Source organism: Chroicocephalus ridibundus, chromosome 5, assembly GCF_963924245.1.
Source record: "Chroicocephalus ridibundus chromosome 5, bChrRid1.1, whole genome shotgun sequence".
NCBI classification, from domain to species: domain Eukaryota; kingdom Metazoa; phylum Chordata; class Aves; order Charadriiformes; family Laridae; genus Chroicocephalus; species Chroicocephalus ridibundus.
The window spans coordinates 82,418,582-82,443,209 of record NC_086288.1 but is presented as its reverse complement, the minus strand read 5'-3'; the positions used below and the strand labels follow the sequence as shown (position 1 = coordinate 82,443,209).

At 51.6% G+C, this 24,628-nt stretch overlaps 1 protein-coding gene and 1 long non-coding RNA gene across 2 annotated transcripts; both read right to left on the bottom strand.

Moving 5' to 3' along the window:
* Nucleotides 1-5,045: 5,045 nt before the first annotated feature.
* On the bottom strand, nt 5,046-24,419 carry LOC134516238 (uncharacterized). The gene is made up of 2 exons (XR_010071260.1): nt 23,923-24,419; nt 5,046-6,480 (listed from the first exon to the last, which is right to left on the bottom strand). It is a non-coding gene; the product is annotated as an uncharacterized LOC134516238 (long non-coding RNA).
* Nucleotides 7,421-16,669, bottom strand: LOC134516103 (potassium/sodium hyperpolarization-activated cyclic nucleotide-gated channel 4-like). The gene is made up of 2 exons (XM_063336000.1): nt 14,784-16,669; nt 7,421-11,714 (listed from the first exon to the last, which is right to left on the bottom strand). The coding sequence occupies exon 1, from the start codon at nt 16,112-16,114 to the stop codon at nt 15,116-15,118; it is 999 nt and encodes a 332-aa protein (XP_063192070.1). The 5' UTR covers nt 16,115-16,669; the 3' UTR covers nt 7,421-11,714; nt 14,784-15,115.
* Nucleotides 24,420-24,628: the final 209 nt, after the last annotated feature.

Below are 24,628 nucleotides of genomic sequence, written 5' to 3'. Positions count from 1 at the left end.
CCTCCAGCTTTGACCCTGGCGTACGTCTCACCCCAAGACCGTTCCAGCAAATGCCTTTTTGTTTGTTTGTTTTTGGTTTACTTTCACTGTATTTCTGCCCCCATCCCATTGCAGCGGGCCTTTGGTCCATCTGACGCTGAGCCTGTGATAAAATACGGCGGAGCGCTGGGCTCTCGGTGCTGCAATCGGCCTCAGTCTGTGGCAGGGCTGACCGGGGGGAATGTAGTGGCCCACCATAGGTGCGGGGTTGACCCTCTGACAACTCCTCTGCCCTCAAACCCGGGGAATTTATGAGTCTTATCTTGGCCGCTAGACCTTCCTTCTCTTCCTCTACTTGTTCTTTACTTCCTCTCTTATAGTTTTAAAACTTTATCTGGACCTAGGCTGTTCTTTACATCACATACTCTCTCTTTGATTTCAAAGGCGGAAGGGAAGTTATTTAAAAATAGGCTCCATCGTAGACAGCGTTCTGGTAATTAGGCACGGAGCTAGGCCTCGTAAGTACATCTGTGGCTCTGAGGGAGGTCAGCGTGCTCCAACTTTTGAGGAAGAGAAGAAAATCAAACTGTTTCCACCATTTGCCTGGTGAGAGCCATACAACCCCCTTTGTATGGATTTCTTCGTGTTCTTGCGTAGGTTTGGCTGTTTTATTCGGCTTTCCATTTGCCTTGACGAGGCAGCAGGTAAAGAATGAGCTCCAGTAAGAGCGCGGGGTGGCAGTGGGGCTGGGCTACCATCCCACGCTCGGTACATGGCTCCCAAAGAGGGGCCAGATTATCGCTCTGGAGACACTCGTGGGTTTGAAGCAGGGATGAAACTGCCGAGCTGATCTCTTCTTAAATACCCATGAAGTGATGATCTCTCACTGCTCTTTTTTAATCACGCCGATGATGCGCTGGGGCTGACTTTCTTCTCCATCAGGTATAAACCACTGAAGTCAGTGGGCAAAATTTGGATGAGATGTGAGGCAGAAATTCTTGGCTGTGAGTGCGGTGAGCCCCTGGCCCAGGGTGCCCAGAGAAGCTGTGGCTGCCCCATCCCTGGAGGGGTTCAAGGCCAGGTTGGACGGGGCTTGGAGCAACCTGGTCTGGTGGGAGGTGTCCCTGCCCAGGGCAGGGGGTGCCACTGGGGGGGCTTTGAGGTCCCTTCCCACCCAAACCGGTCTGTGATTCTGTGATTCTACGTCTTTCTCTGTTCTTTGAGTCCACTGTAGCAAAGGGCCGCAGAGGTGGCAGCAATTTCAGAAGCATCCTACACCCAGCGCGGGTCACTTGGGAGGGTGCTGCTTGGGGACAAGCTTTGCCACTAACCTGCAGTGTCACCCCAAGGGGCAAATCAAGCCATCTCCTCTGCCTCCCTTTCCCATCTGCAGCATAAACATCATCAAAGATTGAAAAAATCCATAAAAGAGACGCAGATTATGACTACTTTGCATACGGCACAAGCAGTGAAGAATCAGTCCCAGGGAAAACCGCGGAGGTGAGAGGAACATCTGGCTATCTGTATGTCATTAGCAATCCCCAGAGCCTCCTGTCCTCCCAAAGCTCATAAACGGTTAGATGAATGTTTTAAAAGTATCCTTTTTTTAAAAATGTAAGAGGCTACTTTAATTAAATGAACATATCTTCTCTCTTAGATCATAACCTTGGATCCCAACAGCTATGTTGGGAATTCAGGAGCATTTCAAATAATTAAAAAAGAAAAAAAAAAAAAAAGAAACAGTGATGTTCTTTTATAGTTGGCAATTTTTCAGGCTTCGTATATTAAACCAGCTTTTCCTTTTGTTAAAAGCAAGCTGAAAAGCTTTGTAATAAGATATTAAAAATTGTTTAGCGTCCTGGATCATTAATAGGAATGCTTGAATGTAGACTTTAAGACTTTAAAAGGGCGGTGCAAATCTATATATAAAATTGATTCCTTTATCTGCCCCTTTTTTGTTTGACAGAACAGGATCTTACAAAAATAAAAGTGTTGTGTGCCAAAGCGTGACTTTCATTCCGAGTAATAAATAGAACAAATAATCTTACTTTTTCATCGTTTAATCTGCTGCCATCCCCAGTGCAGAGGAGATGAGAGCTTGGCTTGTGGTTTGGGCTGCGTCTGAGAGGACACGGTGGTGTGCAGCGAGCCAGGGAGGGCAGAGTGGCTACTGCGGGCCATGGGGCAGTGGCCATGGGTTTGTAGAGCCAGCGGTGGTGACCTTCTGGGGCTGGGGCAGCACCGCCCGGCACACGGCAGGCCTTGTGTGGAAAATCCTCTTGGGAAACAGAGAAACTCCACTTTCTCACCACCCCAGAGCTCCTTTTCTCCCAGACCTAGAAGGTCTGATGCTGCCAGTCCCTTAAAAATAATGATGGACAGAAGGTATTTGTGTCTCTCTCTCCCAGTGGGACAATATGGTAGCCCTTTCTGTCCTTCAAGATCACAGGTCCCCATGTTGCAGAGAGAGGACTGTCATCCGCATTGGCATTCCTATTTTTTACTGGTTTTGAGCTATCAAACTGCATCATTTGTTGTGGAAACCTGTGGGGTATGTGTGGACGCTGAATACGACATTTCTATGTGCTTTCTAAACCCATCAGGCTTCTGGTCTTCACAACATACAGACAGGAATGTCAAATTAATAATATTAAAAATACTATTGATATTTCTCAGGTGTCCAGTAGAAATAAGAAACTTGTCAAGGTGGGTCCAATTTCCAGGTTACTTTTGGCTGAGCACTCTTCTCATGCGTTCGGGATGCTCTGAACTATGTGTGGAAGTTGAATTTATCATTGTTTTAATGCTTGTCGTGACCTGGCAAAATTTTCTGATTATGTAGCCCAATTTTAATGGCTTATTAAATACCTACAGCTAAGATGGCTACAGACACCAAGAAATTAAAATCAGTGTTGGACTATCGTGATGGGTCTTGTTCCCCAGGCCATTGCCCCACCAAGGCGTCTTCCCCATCTGGAACCTCCCATCCATCATCAAAAGGGGCTTACATGAAGCGTGACGCCTGGGACCACTTTGCACCTTGAGGATCAGTTTGGTGGGAATTGGCGCCTCTCTGCCGCTGGGAATCTGCTGCTCAGGGCTCAGAACTTTTTGGCCACCTTCAGCCGTCAACGCTTTTTGGTCGTTGCCCATCTCATCGCCGCAGCAGCGGCTCGGTTCAGTAGAGCAGTGACACTGCCGCGACGGAGATACATCTGCGTTACGTGTTGGCTGAGCGGCTCTGAAGGAACTCATTTGTAAAAGTCAGCATGTTGGTAAATGGTAGCTAGTTCATGAACAACAACAAAAAGAAGTTGGATCTACAAGTCACTACAAATTATTTGCTGTGTCCGGATTCATTTGCAACACTGGGCTTGGGTGCAAGAAAATCTTGAACTTCGGCCAGAAATCCCTTCTTTTGTTGTTAGCAGTTACATCTGCTGCTTCTTTCCTCTAGTGCTACGCAGATCTCTTTAATCCCTAGAATGTGTTCCCAATTTGATTGTATTTACATATATGTCTATAGCTTCACTGAAAATACCAGCCCTACTCTTCATCACATTTCCATGCTGCGTTAAGGTTTGGTTTGGATAATGTCACTTTTCTTGTGCCTGGAGAATTTGGCTTCCTGTGAGCTTTTGGAATTTGACTTCTTCCTTTAAATACCCGGAGGTTTTTTTTTCTTTCTCTCTTTTTCTTTTTTTTTTTCCCTTTTTTTTTTTTCCCCCCTTTGTAGTTCTCTTTGCAGTCTACTAAGGGAACCAAGGACGTGTACAGCATCCCCTCTGGCCTGCCACGTTTAATTTAGATGAAGCCTCAGTATGAAAAATATACAGGAGAATTTGCATTGTGTTTGAAGTGGGTGCTCGGCGGCTGAGGGTCCTGCCGGACCCGTGGTGGAGACGCAGGAAGTGGCAGTGAGTCATGTCTGAAGCAAATCCAATCGGACCAACCAAAATGAAACCAAAAAGAAACCAAAAATCGGAGTTAATAGATTTTAGTGCTCGACTCCTGTAATCAGAGCTAATATCACCTCGTGCGGAGACTCTTGGCCAGCGTAATCCCTAAAATAAGTGCCGCTGGTTGCGAGCTCGTGCTGGAGCGATGCGATGATTCACCGTCCCCCGAGGAGGGCCTGCGCCTCATTACAAGATAAACTCCAGAAGCCTAAAACTCGTGTCAAACACTGCGCCGTGCGCTGATAGCTGGCACGGTCAGAGCAACGAAATACCTCCCAGGGACCCCGCGCCCACAGCCTCCTTGAGTGCTGGCAGCCCCCCAAAGGGCAGAGATGCCCACCCCATGCTCCCCCCTGGGCTCTTGCCTGGAAAAGGAGGGGAGACAAGCTCAGAGGGTGGGCAGCAGAGCGGGATTCTCCGAATCCTGCCCCAAGGAGAGATGCTTGGGATGAGAAGAGGTGGGTTCCCATTGAATCCTGCCCCAAGGAGAGATGCTCGGGATGAGAAGAGGTGGGTTCCCATTGAATCCTGCCCCAAGGAGAGATGCTCGGGATGAGAAGAGGTGGGTTCTGATTGAATCCTGCCCCAAGGAGAGATGCTCAGGTTGAGAGGAGGTGGGTTCCCACCGAATCCCACCCTAAGGAGAGATGCTCGGGATGAGAAGAGGTGGGTTCCCACAGTCCCCATGGCTGCTCCCCCCCAGGAGTTCGCTCCTAGTTTTTCAGGGAGGGAGGGAGGGATAGATGGATGTATGGCAGGAAGGAAGGAAGGAAGGAAGGAAGGAAGGAAGGAAGGAAGGAAGGAAGGAAGGAAGGAAGGAAGGAAGGAAGGAAGGAAGGAAGGAAGGAAGGAAGGAAGGAAGGAAGGAAGGAAGGAAGGGAGGGAGGGAGGGAGGGAGGGAGGGAGGGAGGGAGGGAGGGAGGATGCTGAAGGTGCTGTGGTGGCCCACACCAAACCTTCTCGGCATGGCAGGGCTTTTTCCACACCATGAGCTGCACCACGGCACGCTTTTTCCACACCTGGGAGCAGCTTTTCTAAGGGTCCAAAGTCTTCACAGTCCACCTTTTTAGAAGTCAAATGTATATCATGACAATCACAAGCGCAGAATGTTTCTTAATATATATTTTTTCCTGTTGGTACAGAAAATGCGAAATATTTTTGTCTTTATATGCTTAAAATTGTACACTTAAAAGAACTCTGTTTCAGAAAAGATACCCCAAGATCACTCCAGGAAAACATTGACTAATCACGGCTGGTAGTGAAAAAAAGCCAAGCCAGTTGTGTGAAAAACTGCTAACTCAAGGTTCACACAGCAGATATATGTAACTTTAAAAAGTTTTTATGGGATTTTTTTTCCCGTGTTTTACCACTGAGCTTATAAGGGAAAGGTAGATTAATTTAAAAAGAGATATTATCAACATTTTTCACATTAAAACCAACATACTGTACTGCATCTCATTCCCTTGAAGTTTAAGTAGAAACTCCGAGCTTTCCCAACTCCAAAGAAGCCATCCCGCCTCTCTGGTTCAACAGATCTGTTGCATTAATTTACCAAGAACATCCACTTGATTTAGTTGAAATAACACTTATAAAGTAATAAATGTTTACTTTAAGAGGAGGTTAATGAGCAAAGTTTATTACTTACTGGAAAATCGTTGAAATTGAAAGCCACATATATTTACATAAAGTATGCGGCGTCTGAAATAAATCCAAAGAATTTAGTTATTAATTTCCTGTGTTGTTTACATGTGTTAGAGCTATGTTTATTCCAGAAGAATCACTCACCAGGAGTGATAGAAATCAAAGTGCAAACTGGTTTATTTTTCTCAGTAACTTATTAATAACAGCATCAGTTTTTAGTGTTAGGTAGATGATATGCAACAGACATTTTTCTTCAAATATATACACGATAAGTGAGAAAATAAAGCAAAGGACTGTGCAGGCAAGTGAGTTTTTTATTAAATGAAACGAAATAAAAATTAATACCATTTTTGCAATCTTGTCATTTTTTCTATTAATTCCAAAACATATTAATAAGTCGCAACAGACTTTACAGCGCAATATTTAGTGCATGTTTCAATAACCAAATACTTATACAATGAAGCGCTAATCGACATCATAAAAACATCAAGGGTTTCATTATGTTTTCTCACAAACTTATGAATTAAAAAAAGAAACATGAAGTTGCCTTAACAAATCAAAGACGGTAGAGTTTATAAAGTCTCCTTTTAAAGCTGGAAGGGAACACGTATCGCATTTTTATGGCGAGCTCCTATATGTTAAAGCAATTTCTCGTTTTTCACATTTGGTATGAAAATTATCCCACGTGTTTCTTAACCTCAGACCATCTCCTCTTAGTTTTGGCACGGCTGGAGAAAGCAGCTGGCTTTTTCTGAACCAGCTATGAAGGAAATTATTCACGTCCTCTCCTCAGCTCCCGGGCCTGACCCCGCAGCCCTTGGGGCTGCAGAATCCTCCTGGACGGGAGTTTTGCTGTAGAGTAAATCCGTCGGCGCAGGGCTCCTTCGATCCACTTGCAGGCCTGGGGAAAAAAAAAAAAAAAAAAAAAAAAAAGAGGGTAAGGAGTGTGTGGCTTTTCCAAGAGTGCGTATTGTAGCCCTGGAGCCAGCCCTGGCTTGTTTTAATAGAGACAGACACAGCCAGGACTGAGTCCTTCAAGAGACAAGGTGGTTATATTTGTGTTTTACTGTGCAATATGTGGAACCACTCCTTCCTTCATCATCCGCTGAATGTTCCTGGGTTTGGAGTTTGTCTTGCAACAGCCAGCCAAAATACACTAACAACTTAAGGATCGAGTCCTCACACCCCCAGTGTAGGTCCCTCTGCTACCAAGGGACTGGCCAAGTGCTCCAGGCTCATGCAAGTGAGGGATGGGGGGATGACGAGCCCACCTGCTCCAGAGGGATCCTGAGCGTGGCACTTTGCTCCCAGTGAGAATCATAGAATGGTTTGGGTGGGAAGGGACCTTAAAGCCCCCCCAGCGCCACCCCCTGCCCTGGGCAGGGACACCTCCCACCAGCCCAGGTTGCTCCAAGCCCCGTCCAACCTGGCCTTGAACCCCTCCAGGGATGGGGCAGCCACAGCTTCTCTGGGCACCCTGGGCCAGGGGCTCACCGCCCTCACAGCCAAGAATTTCTGCCTCAGATCTCATCTCAGTCTCCCCTCTGTCAGTGGAAAACCCTTCCCCCTCGTCCCACGGCTCCCCTCCCTGCTCCAGAGTCCCTCCCCAGCTTTCCTGGAGCCCCTTGAGGGACTGGAAGGGGCTGGAAGGTCTCCCTGGAGCCTTCTCTTCTCCAGGCTGAACCCCCCCAGCTCTCTCAGTGTGTCCTCACAGCAGAGGGGCTCCAGCCCTCCCGGCATCTCCAGGGCCCTCCTCGAAGGGAGGAGGAGGGATTCCAGCCCTGCCTGGGACACCCAGGTCAGAGGAACCTTCACCCCCGGGGCGGGGGGGCTGCGTGTGCCCCCCAGAGCGGTCTCTGCCATGCCCCTCTGCAGAGGGAACAGACGTCCCCTCTTCAGCCCCATCGCCCTCCGAACCCAACTCTGCTGTGGGAGGTTTAACACTTACTTAATGAGGACTATGTGTGTGCATACATATGGATGTGTGTATATCTGTCTACACATACACACAATATAAATTAACTAAATATGTTACTAGGATACATCAGGAAAACCACATCCAAACAAAGACTCCAATATGGAAAAAGCTATTAAAAGACCCCAGCGTTTGAGCTTGTTGTGTACAGGAATAAATATGATTACAGGATACCCATGTTACATTTTGTTCTGGTCCCGCTGGCATTTATAAGAGGTGCTGCCCTTCTGGGGGTAAAGGGAAGGCTGCAAACGATAAAGCAAATTTGGTCTTCACCAATAACCTAATGCTCATAATTAAATTGCCCAGCTTGGAAAAACTTGGGAGTGAGCTACATGGCTAAAATGAAGTGTATCAGCCCTTGTTTAATGTTACAGAAGATCCAAGAGGCCTCAACGGCCCCTGAGCTCTGCCCTTAGGGCTTTGAAGAGAAATGCAGGCAAGAAGGTCCTTTGTGCTGCAGGTGCCTGGAGGATAGAGTGCCCTCACATGAGCTCGGTACCGAAAGATGACGATAGGCTTGAACTTTACTATCTCCTTTTCATCACAACCTTCTTTTAGGCCGCCTCGTTAGCCTAAAGAGTTTTCCTCCTTCATCTCAAGAGCAAAGACGCCTGGTCAGAGGAGGCACCGGCCCGAGGCAGCGCTCAGGCTCCCGGGAGGAGGAGCGCCTGGAGATGCTCTTGCTTCCTCAGGTGACGATGGCCCCATTTTGCTTTAAGCAGCTCGCCTTGGACCAGGATGCGGCAAATCAGATGGCAAATACTCCTTTGCTGAGTCGAGGGATTGAGGCTGATAAGCTTTCCCTGTCACAGCTGCCTGTTTCTCAGAATCACAGAATTACACAGCCGTAGGGTTGGACGGGACCTCTGGAGATCATCTAGTCCAAACCCCCTGCCACAGCAGGGGAGCCTGGAGAAGGTCTTGTAATGCTCAACGTAGCCATGGGCTGGTTTTTGAACACCCTCCCTGCCTCCCCCCGAGCTCTGCGCCCTAGACACAACGCTGTAAAGGCAGAGAATCATCCAGGGTACCAGCGCTCAGCCCTGCCAGTCAGGTTTGGAGAGTGAGAACAGGGATCTGGGAGTAAAATTAACAATAAAAAGGTATCTCAAAGGTAGAGTCTTAGAGGGATATGCCACAGGCCTGCGGCTCCCCTGGGAGCGGCAGCTGGTCCACCTTCAGCTGACGTGATGGCGTAGGAGTTGGCATCTCCATCGCGTTCAAGCTGCTAATGTGCAACTCCTCTGGGCAAAGACAAACGTCCCGGCCCCAGACACTTTCCAAAGCGTCAGGGTGTGTAACGAAATGATCGTTTAAATGGCACTAGTCATGTGACTAAAAGGCCGAGATATTTTCCTAGTCATAATTTCCCAAACTGGAATTCCTCTTGGAATTGACTTTGAAGTCAATAACTGACCTCCCATAGGGTTTAATGCAAACACAATCAGCCCTCACTGGAGATTTTAGTAGAGCAGAGAAAAACGTTTTTCCTCTTAAAAGATTTTCCTATTAGTACAGACACATAAAAGCCTTCTCAAAGCTATAATGTTAAATATTTTAATGTCCTGCCAAACCTCATCAATTCTCATTGTTTAGCAAAAATGGCACAGACATTCTGAGTTGCCAGCTATGGCATTTTCTGCATATTAAGATCAATAATATGCTTTACAAGGAATAAAGAGTTGCCTAATGAGAAAAGTCTTTTAAAAGTCAAGGCAATTCCAACTGTTATGAATGATTACAAATTATGTGGTTAATTTTACGGGGGCGGGGTAAGGAGAGATTAAGGCCTTGGGCGCACGAACCATATTTCCACACTTCCCTTTTTTCACCAGGAATTGTACCTCCCCCAAACCCCCCTATTGATCAGCCGTGTCGATCCTAGGAAACGTCAGTTTGACTGCCGGCCTACGGAGCGAGTTGTCCCATTTCAGCACCGTCCCTGGGCTCTTAAAATATTTAGGGCACTAAATGTCTTTGACGCGTTGTATTGACATGTGCAGAGGGAAGACTTGGCTCGGATCTCTCAGAAGTTGGGCTTTTTTGGACCCTGTGCTCCACTCCTTGCTGAAGCAGCCTCAGCAACTCCTCAGTGCGTGGCTCCGGGTCTCTGGGTTCTTTTACACCGAGCAACGCAGATTAACGTGGGAAGGTCCCTCACCCGTGGTGGGTTCAGCCCGGCTCCCCAGAGGCTGTGCGTGAGGTCAGGTTGACTTCAAGGACTTTGTTTTCCAGGTGCTAAGGGCGAAGTGAGCTCTGAGGCGCAGTTAGCTCACGCCAGCGATGTCCCACGTGGGCGGCACCTTGTGCTGGTGCCTCTGAGGACACACACTCGGTGCTTTCCAGCACAGCCACTCACCGCCTGTACCCAGTGTCTAACGGCCCATCACCGCGTCACACATCCTCCACAGCGCAGTCTGGTTTGGAGCTTTCCCAAAGCCCCGTCTCTGACTGCTTCGGGACAGACATCCCTGTCAGAGGCTTAAAAAACCTCCCACCCTTTTTCCCAAGGGAACGAAATCTCCCGTCATTCCCCACAAGCAGCTCAGCACTTACTGAGGTCCGCCAGGGACCTGGCTGCCCAGCCCGACGGCTTCTAGTCCTTTCCTGCATTGCCGGGGTGGAGAATAAATATTTTCACTCAGAAACTGAAAAAAAACATTATTTTTTATAGAAAAATATATCACTGGCCTGACGGTTAATAGGATGTTCACCAAGGCTCTGGGGACCTCATTTCAGTTCCTCGGGGAGGTGAAACTTCTGCTTCCCACCCTCTAATAGGACGCTGGTGTCCGGGTAGGAACTGTTCCCGTGTCGGCACGGGCAAGGGAGGAGGGAAGAGGGACGGAATCGTTAATTGTGCCACGCAGATTAACGCAGCTTCAGAGGAAAGAGGGCAATTTCTTCCCCCTGTCCTGATATTCTGTAAGCGACGCGCTGCAGTGATGGGAGATAATTCCCTCATGTGGAGGAAGGAGCCGGACCTGGCTCACTTTGCCAAGGGGGGGGTGACAGCACTGTGTCACCGTCGTCCTTTCCCCGGTGCCACCGCAGAACCCGTCCGTGGGGTGCCAGAGCCGGCTCCTGCGGGCAGCAGGAATGAACGCCATGCCTGCGGATCCAGGTGGGATGAGGTGCGAGAGACGCACTCGGCCCTGTCCGGAGCAAAAGGACCCGGGGCATCAGCGTAGCAGAAAATTCAGGCATCTGCGAGGCTTCCCCGGCGCCCGGGCAGTCACTTGGCAAAGGCAGGACGGTATGAAAAAGCCACTCTGCGTTTAAACACCCGATTTCCAGCTCATCCCCAGCGCTGGGGTGTTTGCCAGCTGGATTCGGGTCCCAGTTAAGCAGTAGGAGCTTCCCAGGTGCGGTGTGTTCCTAGGTATGAGGCGTTGCGGCGACTCTTTCTATACGCTGTGTCTTGGAATCTCTGCAAAAACGTGAAGTTTTTCTCTACATTTGTTACAGCAATGAGAAGTTGTCCCTGCTGACTGCAGGGGGGCTGGACTAGGTGACCTTTAAAGGTCCCTTCCAACCCGACACATTCTGTGATTCTAAATGAGCACACACGTAAATACGCGGCATTTATTGTGGCGTACGGCAGTACATTGACTGATGCACGCGCACGGATTGCTCTTTTTTTTAGCCTCCCAAAACATCACGGTGTGAATGAATGGAAAAAAAAAAACTCTAAAAAACTATAGAAGCAAATCATCATTAAAACGTGCTACAAATTCCCGGTTGCGTCCTAAATTGCAACTTTATTTAAACCATTACCTACAACGTTTCTAAGACTCTTTTCCTGAATACCGGTCTTAATTTCGCCTCCCATCCCCTCACCCCTCTGCTCCCCACCAGTCCAGAGCCTTAAAGTCCTCCTCCATTTCCCATTGCAGCCCATCTCGGACCCCGCCGTGCCTCCAGACCCTGGTGGATCCTGGGGGGGCCACACGCAGTGGCCGGGGAGGGGCAGAGGGACAACCGTCAAGCCCTTGGGCTTGAGCTGGAGACGGGCGGCCGTGTTGGGCTGAGCCAGGGCTTGGCCGGTGGGGCGGGTGCGGAGCAGGTGAGATGCTGACTGCGAGGGCAGAGTCTGAAAGCGGAAGTCGGGCTGATGCCCAGCTCGTGCAGCCGAAGTGGCAGGAGACGAGTTAAGTCTGCAAGAGGCCCAAAAAGATAATTAAAAACACCCCTGGATGACAATGGCTATTAACTTGCCGCAAGCCACTGCGTCCCAGGGAGGCAGCAAGGAAACCGGCAGCTCCCCGGGCTCGCTCGGCGGAGCTGTATGGGCGCTGTACGTACGCACAGCCCGTCTCTAGAGGTCCACAGGTCCCCGACACTCCTCCGCGCCGCTGCCAGGGTGCCGGGGGGTAGGTCTGGACGGGCAAGAAAACGCCAGGAAACACGTTTTGACAGAAAAGGCTTTGCGAGCCTCCCATGTGCGCTCCACATTGCCTATCGCGTGCCCTTTGATGTCGGGTTTGGTTCGTGGGAAGGCGTGAGGCCGGATCCTCACCCCGGGACGGACGGTGCCAGCCCCAGGCGGCACAGCTCGGTGTGCGGGGATGGCCCCGTCTGTCCTGGGTGAGGATCTGGCCCCAGCCCCCGTGCTGCTCCTGCAGCCCCAATTGCACATGACAGTTTTAGCCTTTTTTTAAACCTGTATTTTTCCTTTTCTTTTTTTTATCCTTACCCTCTTACACTTTTTCTCACTCTCTTTCTTTTTCCTTTTTTTTTTTCTTTTTTCTTTTTTCTTTTTTTTTCTTCTTTTTTCTTTTTTGTCTTTTGGTTTTTTTCTTTTTCCTTTTTTTCTCTTTTTATTTTTTCTTCATTCTTTTCCTTTTTTCTTTTTCTTTCTTGCCTTTTCCTTTTTCATTTTTCCTTTTCCCTTTTTCTTTTCTTTTTTCATATATTCTTTTTTATTTTTCCTTTTTCTTTTCCTTTTTTCTTTTTTTTCATATTTTGTTTTTTCTTTTGCCTTTTTTCTCTTTTCTTTTTTCCTTTTTTTCCTCTTCCTCTTTTTTCTTTTCTTTTTTTTTTTTTCCTTTATTCTTTTTTTCTTTTTAAAATTTATTTTCTTTGTAATTTTTTTTTATTATTTTTTCCGCTCCTGCAGGGAGCCGGCCTGGCCGCGTACCTGCACTGGAAGGCAATGCCCCCCCTGCTCCCGCGGGAGGGGAGAGGGCTCAACCCGCCCCATCCCGGCTGGGAGCCCGCGGCTCCGCGGCTCAGGGGCTCGGCGGCTTCCGCTGCCCCGCGCTGCGCCGCTCCCGCTCCGCCGGCCACCGGCATGACCGAAACGCTGGCAGCTTAGCGCTCTTTCTTTTCTTTTCTTTTTTCTTTTCTTTTCTTTTCTTTTCTTTTCTTTTCTTTTCTTTTCTTTTCTTTTCTTTTCTTTTCTTTTCTTTTCTTTTCTTTTCTTTTCTTTTCTTTTCTTTTCTTTTCTTTTTTTTCTTTTCTTTTCTTTTCTTTTCTTTTCTTTTCTTTTCTTTTCTTTTCTTTTCTTTTCTTTTCTTTTCTTTTCTTTTCTTTTCTTTTCTTTTCTTTTCTTTCTTTTCTTTTTTCTTCTCTCTTCTCTTCTCTTCTCTTCTCTTCTCTTCTCTTCTCTTCTCTTCTCTTCTCTTCTTTTATCTCCTTTTCTTTTATCTCTTTTTCTTTTATCTCCTTTTCTTTTCTTTTCTTTTCTTTTCTTTTCTTTTCTTTTCTTTTCTTTTATTTTATTTTATTTTATTTTATTTTATTTTATTTTATTTTCTCCTTTCTTTTCTTTTCTTTTCTTTTCTTTTCTTTTCTTTTCTTTTCTTTTCTTTTCTTTTCTTTTCTTTTCTTTTCTTATCCCCTTTTCTTTTCTTTGCCTTTCTTTGCTTTGCTTTGCTTTTGTCTTCTTTGCTTTTCTCCTCTTCTCCTCTTTTCTCTTCGTTTTTCTATTATTTCTCTTTTTTCCTTTTTTCTCTTCCTTTTTCTTCCTTTCTTTTCTGCTATTATTAATAGCGGTGGGGGTTTTTTCTTTCTTTTTTCTTTTAGCAAAGTGACGGATTCAGGTTTGAAATCGCTGGAATGTTACGCGGTGACTTGGGAGGAGATTATTAAAGGAGAGATCGATGGATGCGTTTATTCATGTCTTTTGTACCCCGCAGCTGCGGTTACAGGAGCAAAAAACGACGAAAAAAAAGGGGGCAATGCCTGTTCTTTCCCGAGGAGGCGTCCGAAAGCCCTGCTCCGTGCCACGCCAGTGTCGCCAAGGGCAGTTTGGGGCTGGCATCGCCCGGCTTGAAGCACCGGGGAGAGATTTGCGAAAAGAAGCAGGAAGGAAAAGCAGCCAGAGCTGCGAGAGGGGCTGCGCCGTCCCCACCGCTCGCTGCCCGCAGCCATCTCCCGCTCAGTTTTTTTTTCTTTTCTTTTTTCTTTTTTGTTTTTTTTTTTTTTTTTGCGGGGGTGGAGGGGGCGGTGGCGGCTGGGGACGGTCAAGAGCTGTCCGTAGGTCGGGGCGCCCCTTGCCTCCCCTGATCCATCGGGCCGGTTCCCGCGGGGAAGAGCCGTCGGTGGCACCGCGCTGTCGGACAGGGCGCTCCCGTCCCCCCGCGGCGGCGGCCAAAGCCCGCCCGTTCCCCGGCGCCGCCGCGTAACAACGTAATGCGTAGAATAATATAACAGGTATATAATCGATTGTATTAATTTCACATACACTAACGGCCCGTGTTGCACCCATTTATACACACAGACCTATAGATATTTACCCCCGGGGGCTGTGCGCGCCGCGCTGAGCCCCGCGGACCCGCCGCGCATCCGCGGGAGCAGCCGCGCCGCTCCGCCGCCCGCGGAAGCACCGGGTCGGAGGGGTGGGAAAGGGGTGAGGGTGTGTGGGGGTGTGTGTGTGCTCCCCCCGCTGCTGCTCCCAGACCTGCGGGGAGGGCGCGATATTCGGCTGTAAACCGAGCATCCCCTCGGGCAGCGCGGTACGGGCGGCAGCGCACCCAAAAACCCCCCGTTTCCCGGGAAGGGAAGGGAAGGGAAGGGAAGGGAAGGGAAGGGAAGGGAAGGGAAGGGAAGGGAAGGGAAGGGAAGGGAAGGGAAGGGAAGGGAAGGGAAGGGAAGGGAAGGGAAGGGAAGGGAAGGGAAGGGAAGGGAAGGGAAGGGAAGGGAATCTCTCAAGGGCCACCTTGGCTGCGGTGGCCGCTGCCGCGGAGCCTTCTGATGCTCGGGTCCCCATGTCTCACCCTCACCTGGCGAGAGCATCCTTTTCCCGAGGATCCTCCTAGCTCTGGGCTTCAGAGCCTATATGCTTATATGAATCACTGGTATCACCAAGCTGAAATGCGCTCCGTGTGGGGCAGGGTGCAGTTTACACCCCCCTCGGGGCTCCAGCCGGCAGCAGGGTGGGAGAAGGGACCCTCTGTAGTCACACCTGAGCAGTGGGCACATGTCCCTGGTTTATGTAGCACCCCCGCCGCAGGTCCCTCCGCTCGGACAGGCTCTAGGGTCCTGCTGAGGACCCTGTCGATATGTTCGTGCCCAGACACGACCGAAGTGTCCCCCTCCCCGGTCGTGCCCAGAGTCACCCCCGTGTCACTTGCCGAGCACAGCCCGTGGGATGTGACCCGGGGCGGGGTGGTGGTGGGGGGGGCTGTGTGTGCCTCGGGCAGGGACAGGGACAGGGCAGACGGGGGCATCTCAGTGTCCCCCGGGTGTCCGCTGGGATCCAGCCTCTCCCCGCAGCCCCATCCGCGGTCCCCCCCCGCCCCCGTGCGGGGCACCCACCGCAGCATTTCCCGACGGGGATGGGGAAAATAAACAAACCAGGGCAATAAAAGTGTCCCGCCAAGTGCATATATTCCTGACGGATTTCCCTCTCCCGCCGCAAGGTTTTGGAGGGTTTGAACAGGTTTAAAGAGAGCAAAGGCGGAGCTGAGGGATGCTGAGGCGCTCGCTGCGGGGGGGGGGAGAGGGGGGAGGAGCACCCAAAGGTGCAGCCCGCACAACTAGTGCCCACCCCGCGGTGTTTCGGCCTTCTAGTGCAAGAGAAGGGCTGCGGGAGAGCCGAGGGGTGCAGGGAGAGGGGGTCCCTCCCCGCGCCTGGAGGGCGGGGGGGAAGCGCCGCAGGGATGCGCTCCGGAGATGCGCTCGCTTTGCGCCGGGGACGAGTCCCTTGGGGTTTTTTTTGGGGGGGGCGGCAAACCCGCCGAACAAACCCCTTGAGGCTCTGAATGCCAACCTGCAGGTCCCACGGCCCCCAGGGCTGGGCACGGCCGGCCTCGGCCGTCGGACACCGCAGCATCAGGCCTTCCGCGGGGGCGGGGGATTTGTGCCTCTCGGAGGCGGGCGCTCCTGGGCAGAGCCCCGTCGGGAGGGTTTGCTGGGGACGGTGCTGGCAGGTTTGGAAAGGAGGGACAAGAAACGTCACCTGGAATTTCCCAGAGATTATTTTCGTGGGGGAAAAGACAAAAAAAAAAAAAAAAAAAAAAAGGGAAACGCTCGCCCGACCGGCTCTTCCCTGCGGTTGTCGCCCACCCCCCGGCCCGGTCCCATTCCCCAAGGAGAGGCTCCCGCAGCTCATTCCCAGCAGGTATCCCGGGAATCCTTCCCTTCCCTGCCCTCCGAAGCGAGCAGGCCCGGCGGCCCAGCCGGAGCACCAAGCATCCGAGGAATTTCCCGCAGGGAAGCGAGCCCTTTCCGCGGGGGGGGGGGGGCTGGGGGTGGTGGGCGCAACCCCCGCCGGGCCCTACCTCCAGCCATGGGAGCGTTTTAGCGGTTTCGGCGGCGCTAAATCCTAACAGGGTGTGAAAAGTGTTGGGGATTGAAAAAGCTGTGGGAAAGCGGAGGCTTTCCAAGGGCGGCGGGATGGAGCCCTCCTCCCCTCCGCACCGACACCTTGCGCCGCTCCCCCGTCCCCCGCCGGCACCCCCTCCTCTCCCCCCTTCCCTTCTTCCCGGCTTTTTGTCCCCAATACCCCCGCTTCGGGGCTTTGGGAGGGTTTGGGCCTTTTTTGTGGTTTTTTTTGGGTTTGGTTTTTTTTTTTTTTTTTGAGTGTGAACGGTCCGAAAAATGAAGAGGGGGCAAGTATTTCCTATGTGATGGAATTTAATCAGCCGGTAACGCTTGTTCTCATCAAAGCAGAGATTCTCACCGCTGGCACCGGGGGGGGCACCAGGGTCTGTAACCTGTGCCCGCGGTCAGACGCTGCCTTGACCCTACGGGGGGGGGGGGCGGGGCGCAAAACAACCGGGGTTGCAAAAAAAAAAAAAAAAAAAAACCAAAAATCCTTCGTGGAGTAATGTTAAATCCCAGGGACAAAAAGAAAAAAAAAACGGGGGGGGTGGGAGGGGAAAAAAATAAGAGAGAGGAAAATAAAGGAGAAAAAAAAAAAAAAGAAAAATAAATAGTTTTGGTTTCTCCCCGCCGGAGAAGACGGTGGATGGCGCAAGAGCTCGCTCCTGCCAACCTCTCCAAGCCGGGAGAGCGCGCAGGCGGCAGGCAGACCCCCCCCGCCCCCGGCCCGCTGTCGGTACCCGGGGTCGGTACCGGGGTGCGGGACGGGGGGGCCGGGAAAGGGCGAGCCCCTGGGGAGGGAACCGAGCGTCGCATCACTTACCTGGTTTGGGCAAAAGGCAGAAAGAGAAAAAAATTCCGCTGGGGAAAAATACAACAAGAAATCAGAAATCCTCCTGGAGCCGTGCCGGTGGCCGGCGGCGGGGGAACGGGGGAAGGCACCGGCACCGGCGGCTGCTGCGCTCCATCGGCCGGGCCGGGGGTGGGGGGGGTGGGCGGTGGGCAGCCGCGGTGTCCGGCTCGCCCGAGGAACCCCGAGGTAAAAAAAGACAGGCTCCTCCTGTGAATAAATCCATTTCTGAGCATCAGAGAGAGGGTCGAAACAAATAAGAAAGGAATAAAAAGAAAAAAAGCCCCCCCCCTCTGCGCCCCGTGATTGAGGGACAGTTAAAAATAATTGCCCGTGTTAAGAGGCAGAAGACCAGGTTACAGGGAAAACTACTTTCTTTCAAAGCCCGCTAATGGCCATGCGATTCATTAGGTTACTTAATCCTAATAACCTCGCCAGCATCAGTCCCGGTGACCCAGCCCATTAAGCACCACCGGCGAGACCCCATAAAACAGGGAAGGGGAATGTCCAACATATGAGCCCGTTTATCAGCGTTATGCCCCCGAGATAACGTGGCCCCGGCTCCCCCGCAGCAGGTCGGGGACAGAGGAGCGGGAGAGGGGTGGCGGGTCCTACCGTCACTGTCACCCGCGGCCTCCCGTCCCGTCCCGTCCCGTCCCGTCCCGTCCCGTCCCCCCCGCTCGCCTCCTCCAGCCCAACAATAGCTACATTTGCGGCGAGCATTTTTCCCCGCTGATTAAAGCCAGGCCGGCCGACGGCAGCCAGAACGGAGCGGAACGCGCGGGGTAACATTTCCATCATAAACGGGAGTTAACAGCTTAAAATGAGAAGAGAAATAAAATAAAAAAAAAAATAAATAAAAGGGGGGCGGCGGGGAAGGAAGACAAAAAGCCTCCCTTCCACCGAAGGGATTCCTGGCTAATCCCCCCCCCACCAGGCCCCCGGGACGGTGGGTGCTGGCCGCAGGGTGGGAGATGCTGGCCCGGGGGTAACGGGGGCTCCCGGCAGAGCCGGGCCCCGGCACCACTGAGGGGGCGGGCGGGCAGCAGCATCCCCGGGGCCAGGCTCCCTCCCGGGGCCAAGCCGCCGCCAGCACCCCCGGGGCTCTTTTCGGGGTGGTTTTCACGGGCTGGAGCGGTGAAGGGAAGCGGGGAGGGAAAGGCAGTGCCGGGCCAGCTGCCCGCTCCCGGGGCTACCGGAGGCTGGCCGGTGGCGAGCCCGCTCCTGCTCCCGCAAGTCCCCCGTCCCTCCCGGGGTGTCCTGCGGCACGGACAGCCCTTCTGCTCTTCCAGCCTTTTGCTTTCTTTTCTTTGTCCTCAAGGGTTTGTTTTTTTTTTTCTTTTAAACTCGTAAAAATGTTGCTCCGGCTTGGAGCTTGTCATAACAGGAGCCTGCTTCATTTATTGGGTTATTTATTTCTTTTACGCGCAACAACAATATCCCGAACACAGTGCGCTTGAAAGGGGTTTCCAAAAAACAAGAAAGAAAGGGACGATGGGTGGGTGGGGGGCAAGGAAGAGAGAAAGAAGAAAGCAAGCAAGCAAGCAAGAAAGACAGAGAAACAGAGAAGAAAGAGAAGGAAGAATGAAGAAATAAGAGAGAACGAGAGAAAGAGAAAGAGAGAAGAGAGAAAGAGAGAAAGTGAGAAAGAGAGAAAGAGAGAGAAGAGAGAAAGAAAGAAAGAAAGAAAGAAAGAAAGAAAGAAAGAAAGAAAGAAAGAAAGAAAGAGAGGGAGAAAGAGAGAGAGAAAGAGAGAGAGAAAGGGAGAAAGGGAGAAAGAAAGAGAGAAAGAAAGAGAGAAAGAGAGAAAGAGAGAGAGAAAGAGAGAAAGAGAGAGAGAAAGAGATGAGAAGAGAGAGAGAAAGAGAGAAAGAAAGAGAGAAAGAAAGAAAGAAAGAAAGAAAGAAAGAAAGAAAGAAAGAAAGAAAGAAAGAAAGAAAGAAAGAAAGAAGAAAGAAAAAGAAAGAAAGAGAAAAAGGAGGGAAGGAAAGAAAGGAAGGAAGGAAGGAAGGAAGGAAGGAAGGAAGGAAGGAAGGAAGGAAGGAAGGAAGGAAGGAAGGAAGGAAGGAACCACACATGCCAGCCCTTCAAAATTAAAACAAGAAGCCCCGAAGAATTCTTTTTGGTATTAATATTATTTAACATTTAAAACTCCGGGAACTTCAAACAAACTTTTTTTTTTTTTTTCAGGGAAAAGAAAGAGAAAAGAGCTATTCTCTGGAAACCATTTGTTCACAACTCGAACTGTGCCATTTTGGCTCAGAAACAAAACTCGAGACGCCCAACCCTGTCCCCCCTCCCCCCGGCATATATCTTTTCAGCACACATTTTAAAATAAATATCCTTACGAGTCTTTCCAGAATGCCTCCTTGTTATGAATTGATAGGATACAACATACCCCAGCTGCGTGCCTGGAAGTTGGGGTTTAGTCCTTTAAATACCAGGACAACATCTGCAGGGAAAACCATTACGGGGCTCCGATCCCCCCCCACCCCCCGATTCCGCGCTGCCGACAGCGGGGGGGCGGCCTGGGGATGCGCGGGGGCTCCGCGGGGTCGGCCACGCGTGTCGGGGCAGCGGGTGGATGCGGATAATCCGCGGAAAGAGCCCCCAAAGGGTCTTCGTTTCGCCCAAGGAGAAAATCGTATTTTATTTTTTTTCCTGACCCTCCCCACAATCCCTTTTAATTCTACCAGGCTTTTCCTCCCGCTCCTCGTCAGGCAAAAATAAACCCGAGCAAATCCAGCAAACTAATCTCTACAGAATTTAATTAAAGAGCGAAAAGGTTGCCAGAGGTCTGCTCGGAGGTGTCCGGCTTGGGAAACGCGGGGCGAAACCACACCGTTTTCGTCCCAACCCGAGATTAATTCAACCGGGAGGATATTTTCGTAGGACGTTTGCTCAGCAAAGCTGCCCTGTAGCTATTTCGGCTGAGAATTGTGTCTACCATTAAAAAGAAATGCAGGAAGCATTTACAGTGAGATCTCCTGGTTTGGGGCTTCCAGCAGGTGTCAGAGCTCTCTTCGGGGGGAGTTTTATATCTGTATCTATATCATCTATACCTATCTATATCTATCTCTACATCTATCTCTCCATCTGTATCTATATCTATTTCTACATCTATTTCTACATCTATGTATTTATTTCTACATCTGTCTATATCTATATCTGTATCTATAGCTATCTATATATCATCTATATCATCTATATATCTATATCGCTAGCTATATCTACCCATATCATCTATATCTATATCTATATCTATATCTATATCTATATCTATATCTATATCTATATCTATATCTATATCTATATCTATATCTATATCTATCTGTCTGTCTGTGTGTGTCTCTCTCTATATGGGCAATTAAATAAAATAACCACTTTGTTTTAAACCACACGTGTGCAGAAGAAATACCAGAGGAATGTTAAAGTTTCAAACACTTTCTCTGCTTCTCCAGCTGAGGCTCAGTCGGAATACGGTGCATGACCATAAGATCACGCTTCAGCCTCTTTTTTCTTGTCGCTTTTGGTGGGACGCTGCAGTGGGGACTGTCGCTGCCCCATTTTTATTCAGTTGTGCGCTTAACCTGAGGTGAGGGTATGCCTTCCTGGGGCGGGGCAGGACGAAAACACCGTTATTTTCGAAAATAAGCAAGGCGGGAGCGATGGCGTTTGCAAAGGACGGAGCGAACGGAACAGTATTGACACCTCTTAGGGCGATCAGAAGCGAAGAGTCCGGCTAAAGCGGTGACTGACCTCCCGAAAAGGAGTGGCGATTAGTTTAGGTGCCCCCTCGCCTCCGTGTGTGCGGGGGGACAGTCCCTTCCCTCGGCCAAGGCGGGGAATAAATAAATCTCCGTCGTCGCGGGCGGGGGGGGGGAACATCACTTCTCACCGCTCTTCTAGAGTGGGAGCGGGCGACAGACCCCCTCCCCCTGCCCACGGCGATGCGGAGCACACGCGGATGCTGCGCGGCCGCGGGAGGACGCCGAGGCGGCCCCGACGGGGCGGATTTAAGGAGAAGGAGCAATAAAACACCGAAAGTATTTCGTGCCCAGGGTCGCCTAAGGAGAAGGTAAACCGCGCTGTACATCCCGGGGGTCCCGGCTGATCCCGCCCCCCCCCGCCTCCCCACCGGCGCACGTGCGGTGATAGAAAATGGGGTTAAATGACGAGGGGTCACGTCGAGCCATCCCCATCGTTTAGTAAAAATAACAGGGCTATTACGGAGCCGAAGGAAGGAGCCGGGGAGTCCGTCCGCACACACAGGCACATAGACACAGATAGGTACAGATATACGCATCTCTGCCCCTGCGAGCCCCAGGACCCCCCCGCCAGGCCTGGCACAGAGGAGGGTGCGCTCCCCGGTGTGTCGGGGACACACACACACACACACACCCCCCCCGGGGCTGCCCCTTCTCCGGGAGGGAGCGCGGAGAGCTCGGGAGACGGCACTTCCCGCACCGACCTACGTTTTTCCCTTGGTTGTTTTTTTTTTTTTTTTTTTTCATCTCTATTGCCGAAAACTGGAAATAATTAAATTCTTTAAAGGTTTACTTTTGAAACCGTGGCTGGAGTAAACTATGATTCAGGTGTAAATAATTACCAAAGTCATGAAAGCGGCAACTGCTACATGTGGTTTATCCATCGCTTTTTTTTTCCTTTTTTTTTTTTTTTAATCGTTTGATCATGTTAATGCGTAACTGTTTGCCAAATTCACATATTTGTAATTTACTAAAGTTTATCGTCTCTGCCGGGGAACGGGGATGTTGTACATGAGATTCCAGAGCCGCCCTGCCCCGCTGGAGCAGCCTGGCTGGAACAAACTGGATGCTCCTCAAAAAGCGGTAACGCCGTCACCCCCGTGTTTGGAAAAATCCACATCAGATTAGAGAAATTAGAACTGAATAAAAGTTGCTTCCCCTTTCATAAACGCTCCCAGACCTACTCGATTTTACACTCCGGAGAAGAAATGAATTAGTGAAGAAAAGAAATTGTTTAAACACAATAGATCCGTGCCCAAATGAAAGCGTTCCCCGGGGCAGGACAAGCAGGATTTGGCCCGAGAGCATGAAAACAGAAGTATCCATTAAGCGAAAGCCTTGGACAAATAAGAGAAACGTGGACATACAATATACACCGTATAAACACAAGCCCGGGATTGATTTCTTCCCCGTTTTCTTCAGGTTGAATCTACTTTTTTTTGTGTTTTGGTTTTCTTTTGCCTACGCTGCAATTTCAACCCATTTGTCTCCTCGGAAAGCCAGGGTGGAAAAAGGCAGAGAAACGCACTTTTTTTTTTTTTGTTTCTGTCTTGCGTGTGTCCTCTTTTAAAATCTTTTTTTTTTTTTTTTTTCATAGTAAGACACCACTGGAACATGTTCCGCTGTTGTAAAAGTGTTTTTTATCAGGCTGTAAATTACTGCCCCTCTGACAGAGGGGCCGGAAATGTAAATCACACCGTCGAGCTAAAGTTATGAAAAAGTTTGTTGCCTTTTTCTGCGTCCCAGGAAGATGCCGGGGCTTGGGAAGGGAGCGGGGCGGGGGGGGAGGGGGGGGGGGAAGCCTTGTTTACTATTTTCCTGCTCCACCAAACTGTTGGCTCCACGGCGCCTGGGACTTTGATGGGAAAGAATGGACAATGTGCAGAGTCCCTTCCTATGACACCCAGGCCACCGCCACTTGGGAGGTCCCTTGGCCTAATGCAACCACAGCTAACTGCTCCCAACAGGAGGCTCCGCGGATCAGGCAGGGTCACAATTATACTTCTGCTACAGGCAAGAGCTTTTTTTTTTTTTTTTTTTTTTTTTTTTTTTTTTTTTTAAAAGGAAAAAAAATGGAGAGAGCAAAAGAGAGCGAGAAGGGAGGGGGCTGGGCGAGCGGTTGAGTTAAAGCTTTTCAGTTCCCCTGGGGAAGGAAAAACCGAGAGCGGGGTGAGCAGGAGCCCTTTCCAAGAGGCAGGACCGAAATCAGGTTGTTTCCACCCAGAGGACGGTGCCGGGGGACGCGGCGCGGGGGGCACCCCGACCCCCCCCCCCCCCCCACCCCGGGGCTCTCACGCCGAATGGCCCGCGGGGAGCAGCAGCCCCCCCAGCCCACCCCAGGTTTTGGGGGGGTTCATCCCCCCGGCGGGGAGACCTCGCTGGTGGCGGGCAGATGAGATGTGCGGGGAGGTGGGGGGGGACCCCGGCCCCCGCCAGCCCTTCAGCATCCCCGCCGGAGCGGAGGGGGAGACCCCCGGCCCCTCGGCCTCCCATCCCGGCTCGGGGCGCGGGGGGGCGAATATTGTCCAGGGGTGGCGGGGGAAGGACGGGGGGGGGGTCGGTACACACTGTATGTCTCGAAGGGGAGGCAAGGGTAGTTTCCCCACGCTGCTAAACCCCCTGCTTCTTACGGCGGGGAGGAAAAGCTAGGTGGGGGGGAAGACGGGGGGGCTCCCGACCTCCGCCCGGTGCCGGTGATGGCTCCGCACCGGCCCGTCCCCCCCCCGGCTCCCGGCGGCCCCCAAACCCCCCCCCCCCCCGCTCAGTCCCCCCCCCCTCCGGGCTCCCACCTCGTCCCCCGACCCCCCCCCCGCGTCTTCCCTGGGGCAGGAGGACCCCCCTCTCCGCCCTATTCTGGGCAACCACCACCACACCCCCCCGGTCGCCCCCGCCAGGCAGCGAGACCCGACTGCGGGAGGGGGGGACGGGCTGCGGGGACCACCCCAACCCCGGCCCCGCTCGCCACCCCCCCTCGCTTACCTGGACCAGGCTCCCTGCTCGGCGGCGTGCTCGCAGCGGGACGGGGGCGAGAGGGGAGGCCCGACCCAGCCCCCCCCCGAGTGGGGAAGGGCCCGACTGTGCCCCCCCACCCCGGAGAGATCCGGCGGGAGGAAGGCAGAGGGAAGGGGGGGAGCGGGAAAGCCTCTTTTTTTTTCGCCCCCCTTTCTCTCCCCGTTTGAGCCGAAGTGACCCGCAGTATCTGGAGAAGGTTTTTGAAGACGCTGGGGAGGGAGGGGAGAGAGTTTTCTGCTGAGAAACTCAATCTGCCGTACAGTAGCGGCCGCGCCTGGGATCCGTCACGGCTGACAGCACCGCAGGGCACAGACACCATCCTCCCGCAACTCCCCAAAATACCCCCTCCTCCCCCCCCCCCACCCCCCGCTCCCGAGGTGGCCGCCGGGCTGCGCCGCGCTCCGCCGCCGGGGGGGGGCGGGCAACGCGCCCCCGGGCCCCCGCCGCCGCCGCCGCCGCCCCGGGGGGCGAGAGGAGGGATGGGAGAGCCCCCCCCCCCGCTCCCCGACATCCCCTTCCCCTCCCCGACCCCGCACCCCCCAGCCCCGATGTCCCGGCTCGGATGGCGCAAAGGCCGTAAATGTGAGCGCCAGCGCCGCCGGATTCCCGGGAATGACTTTAATGAATAATTTGGGAGACAGTTATGGCTTTAGGTAATTACTGCACGGCTCTA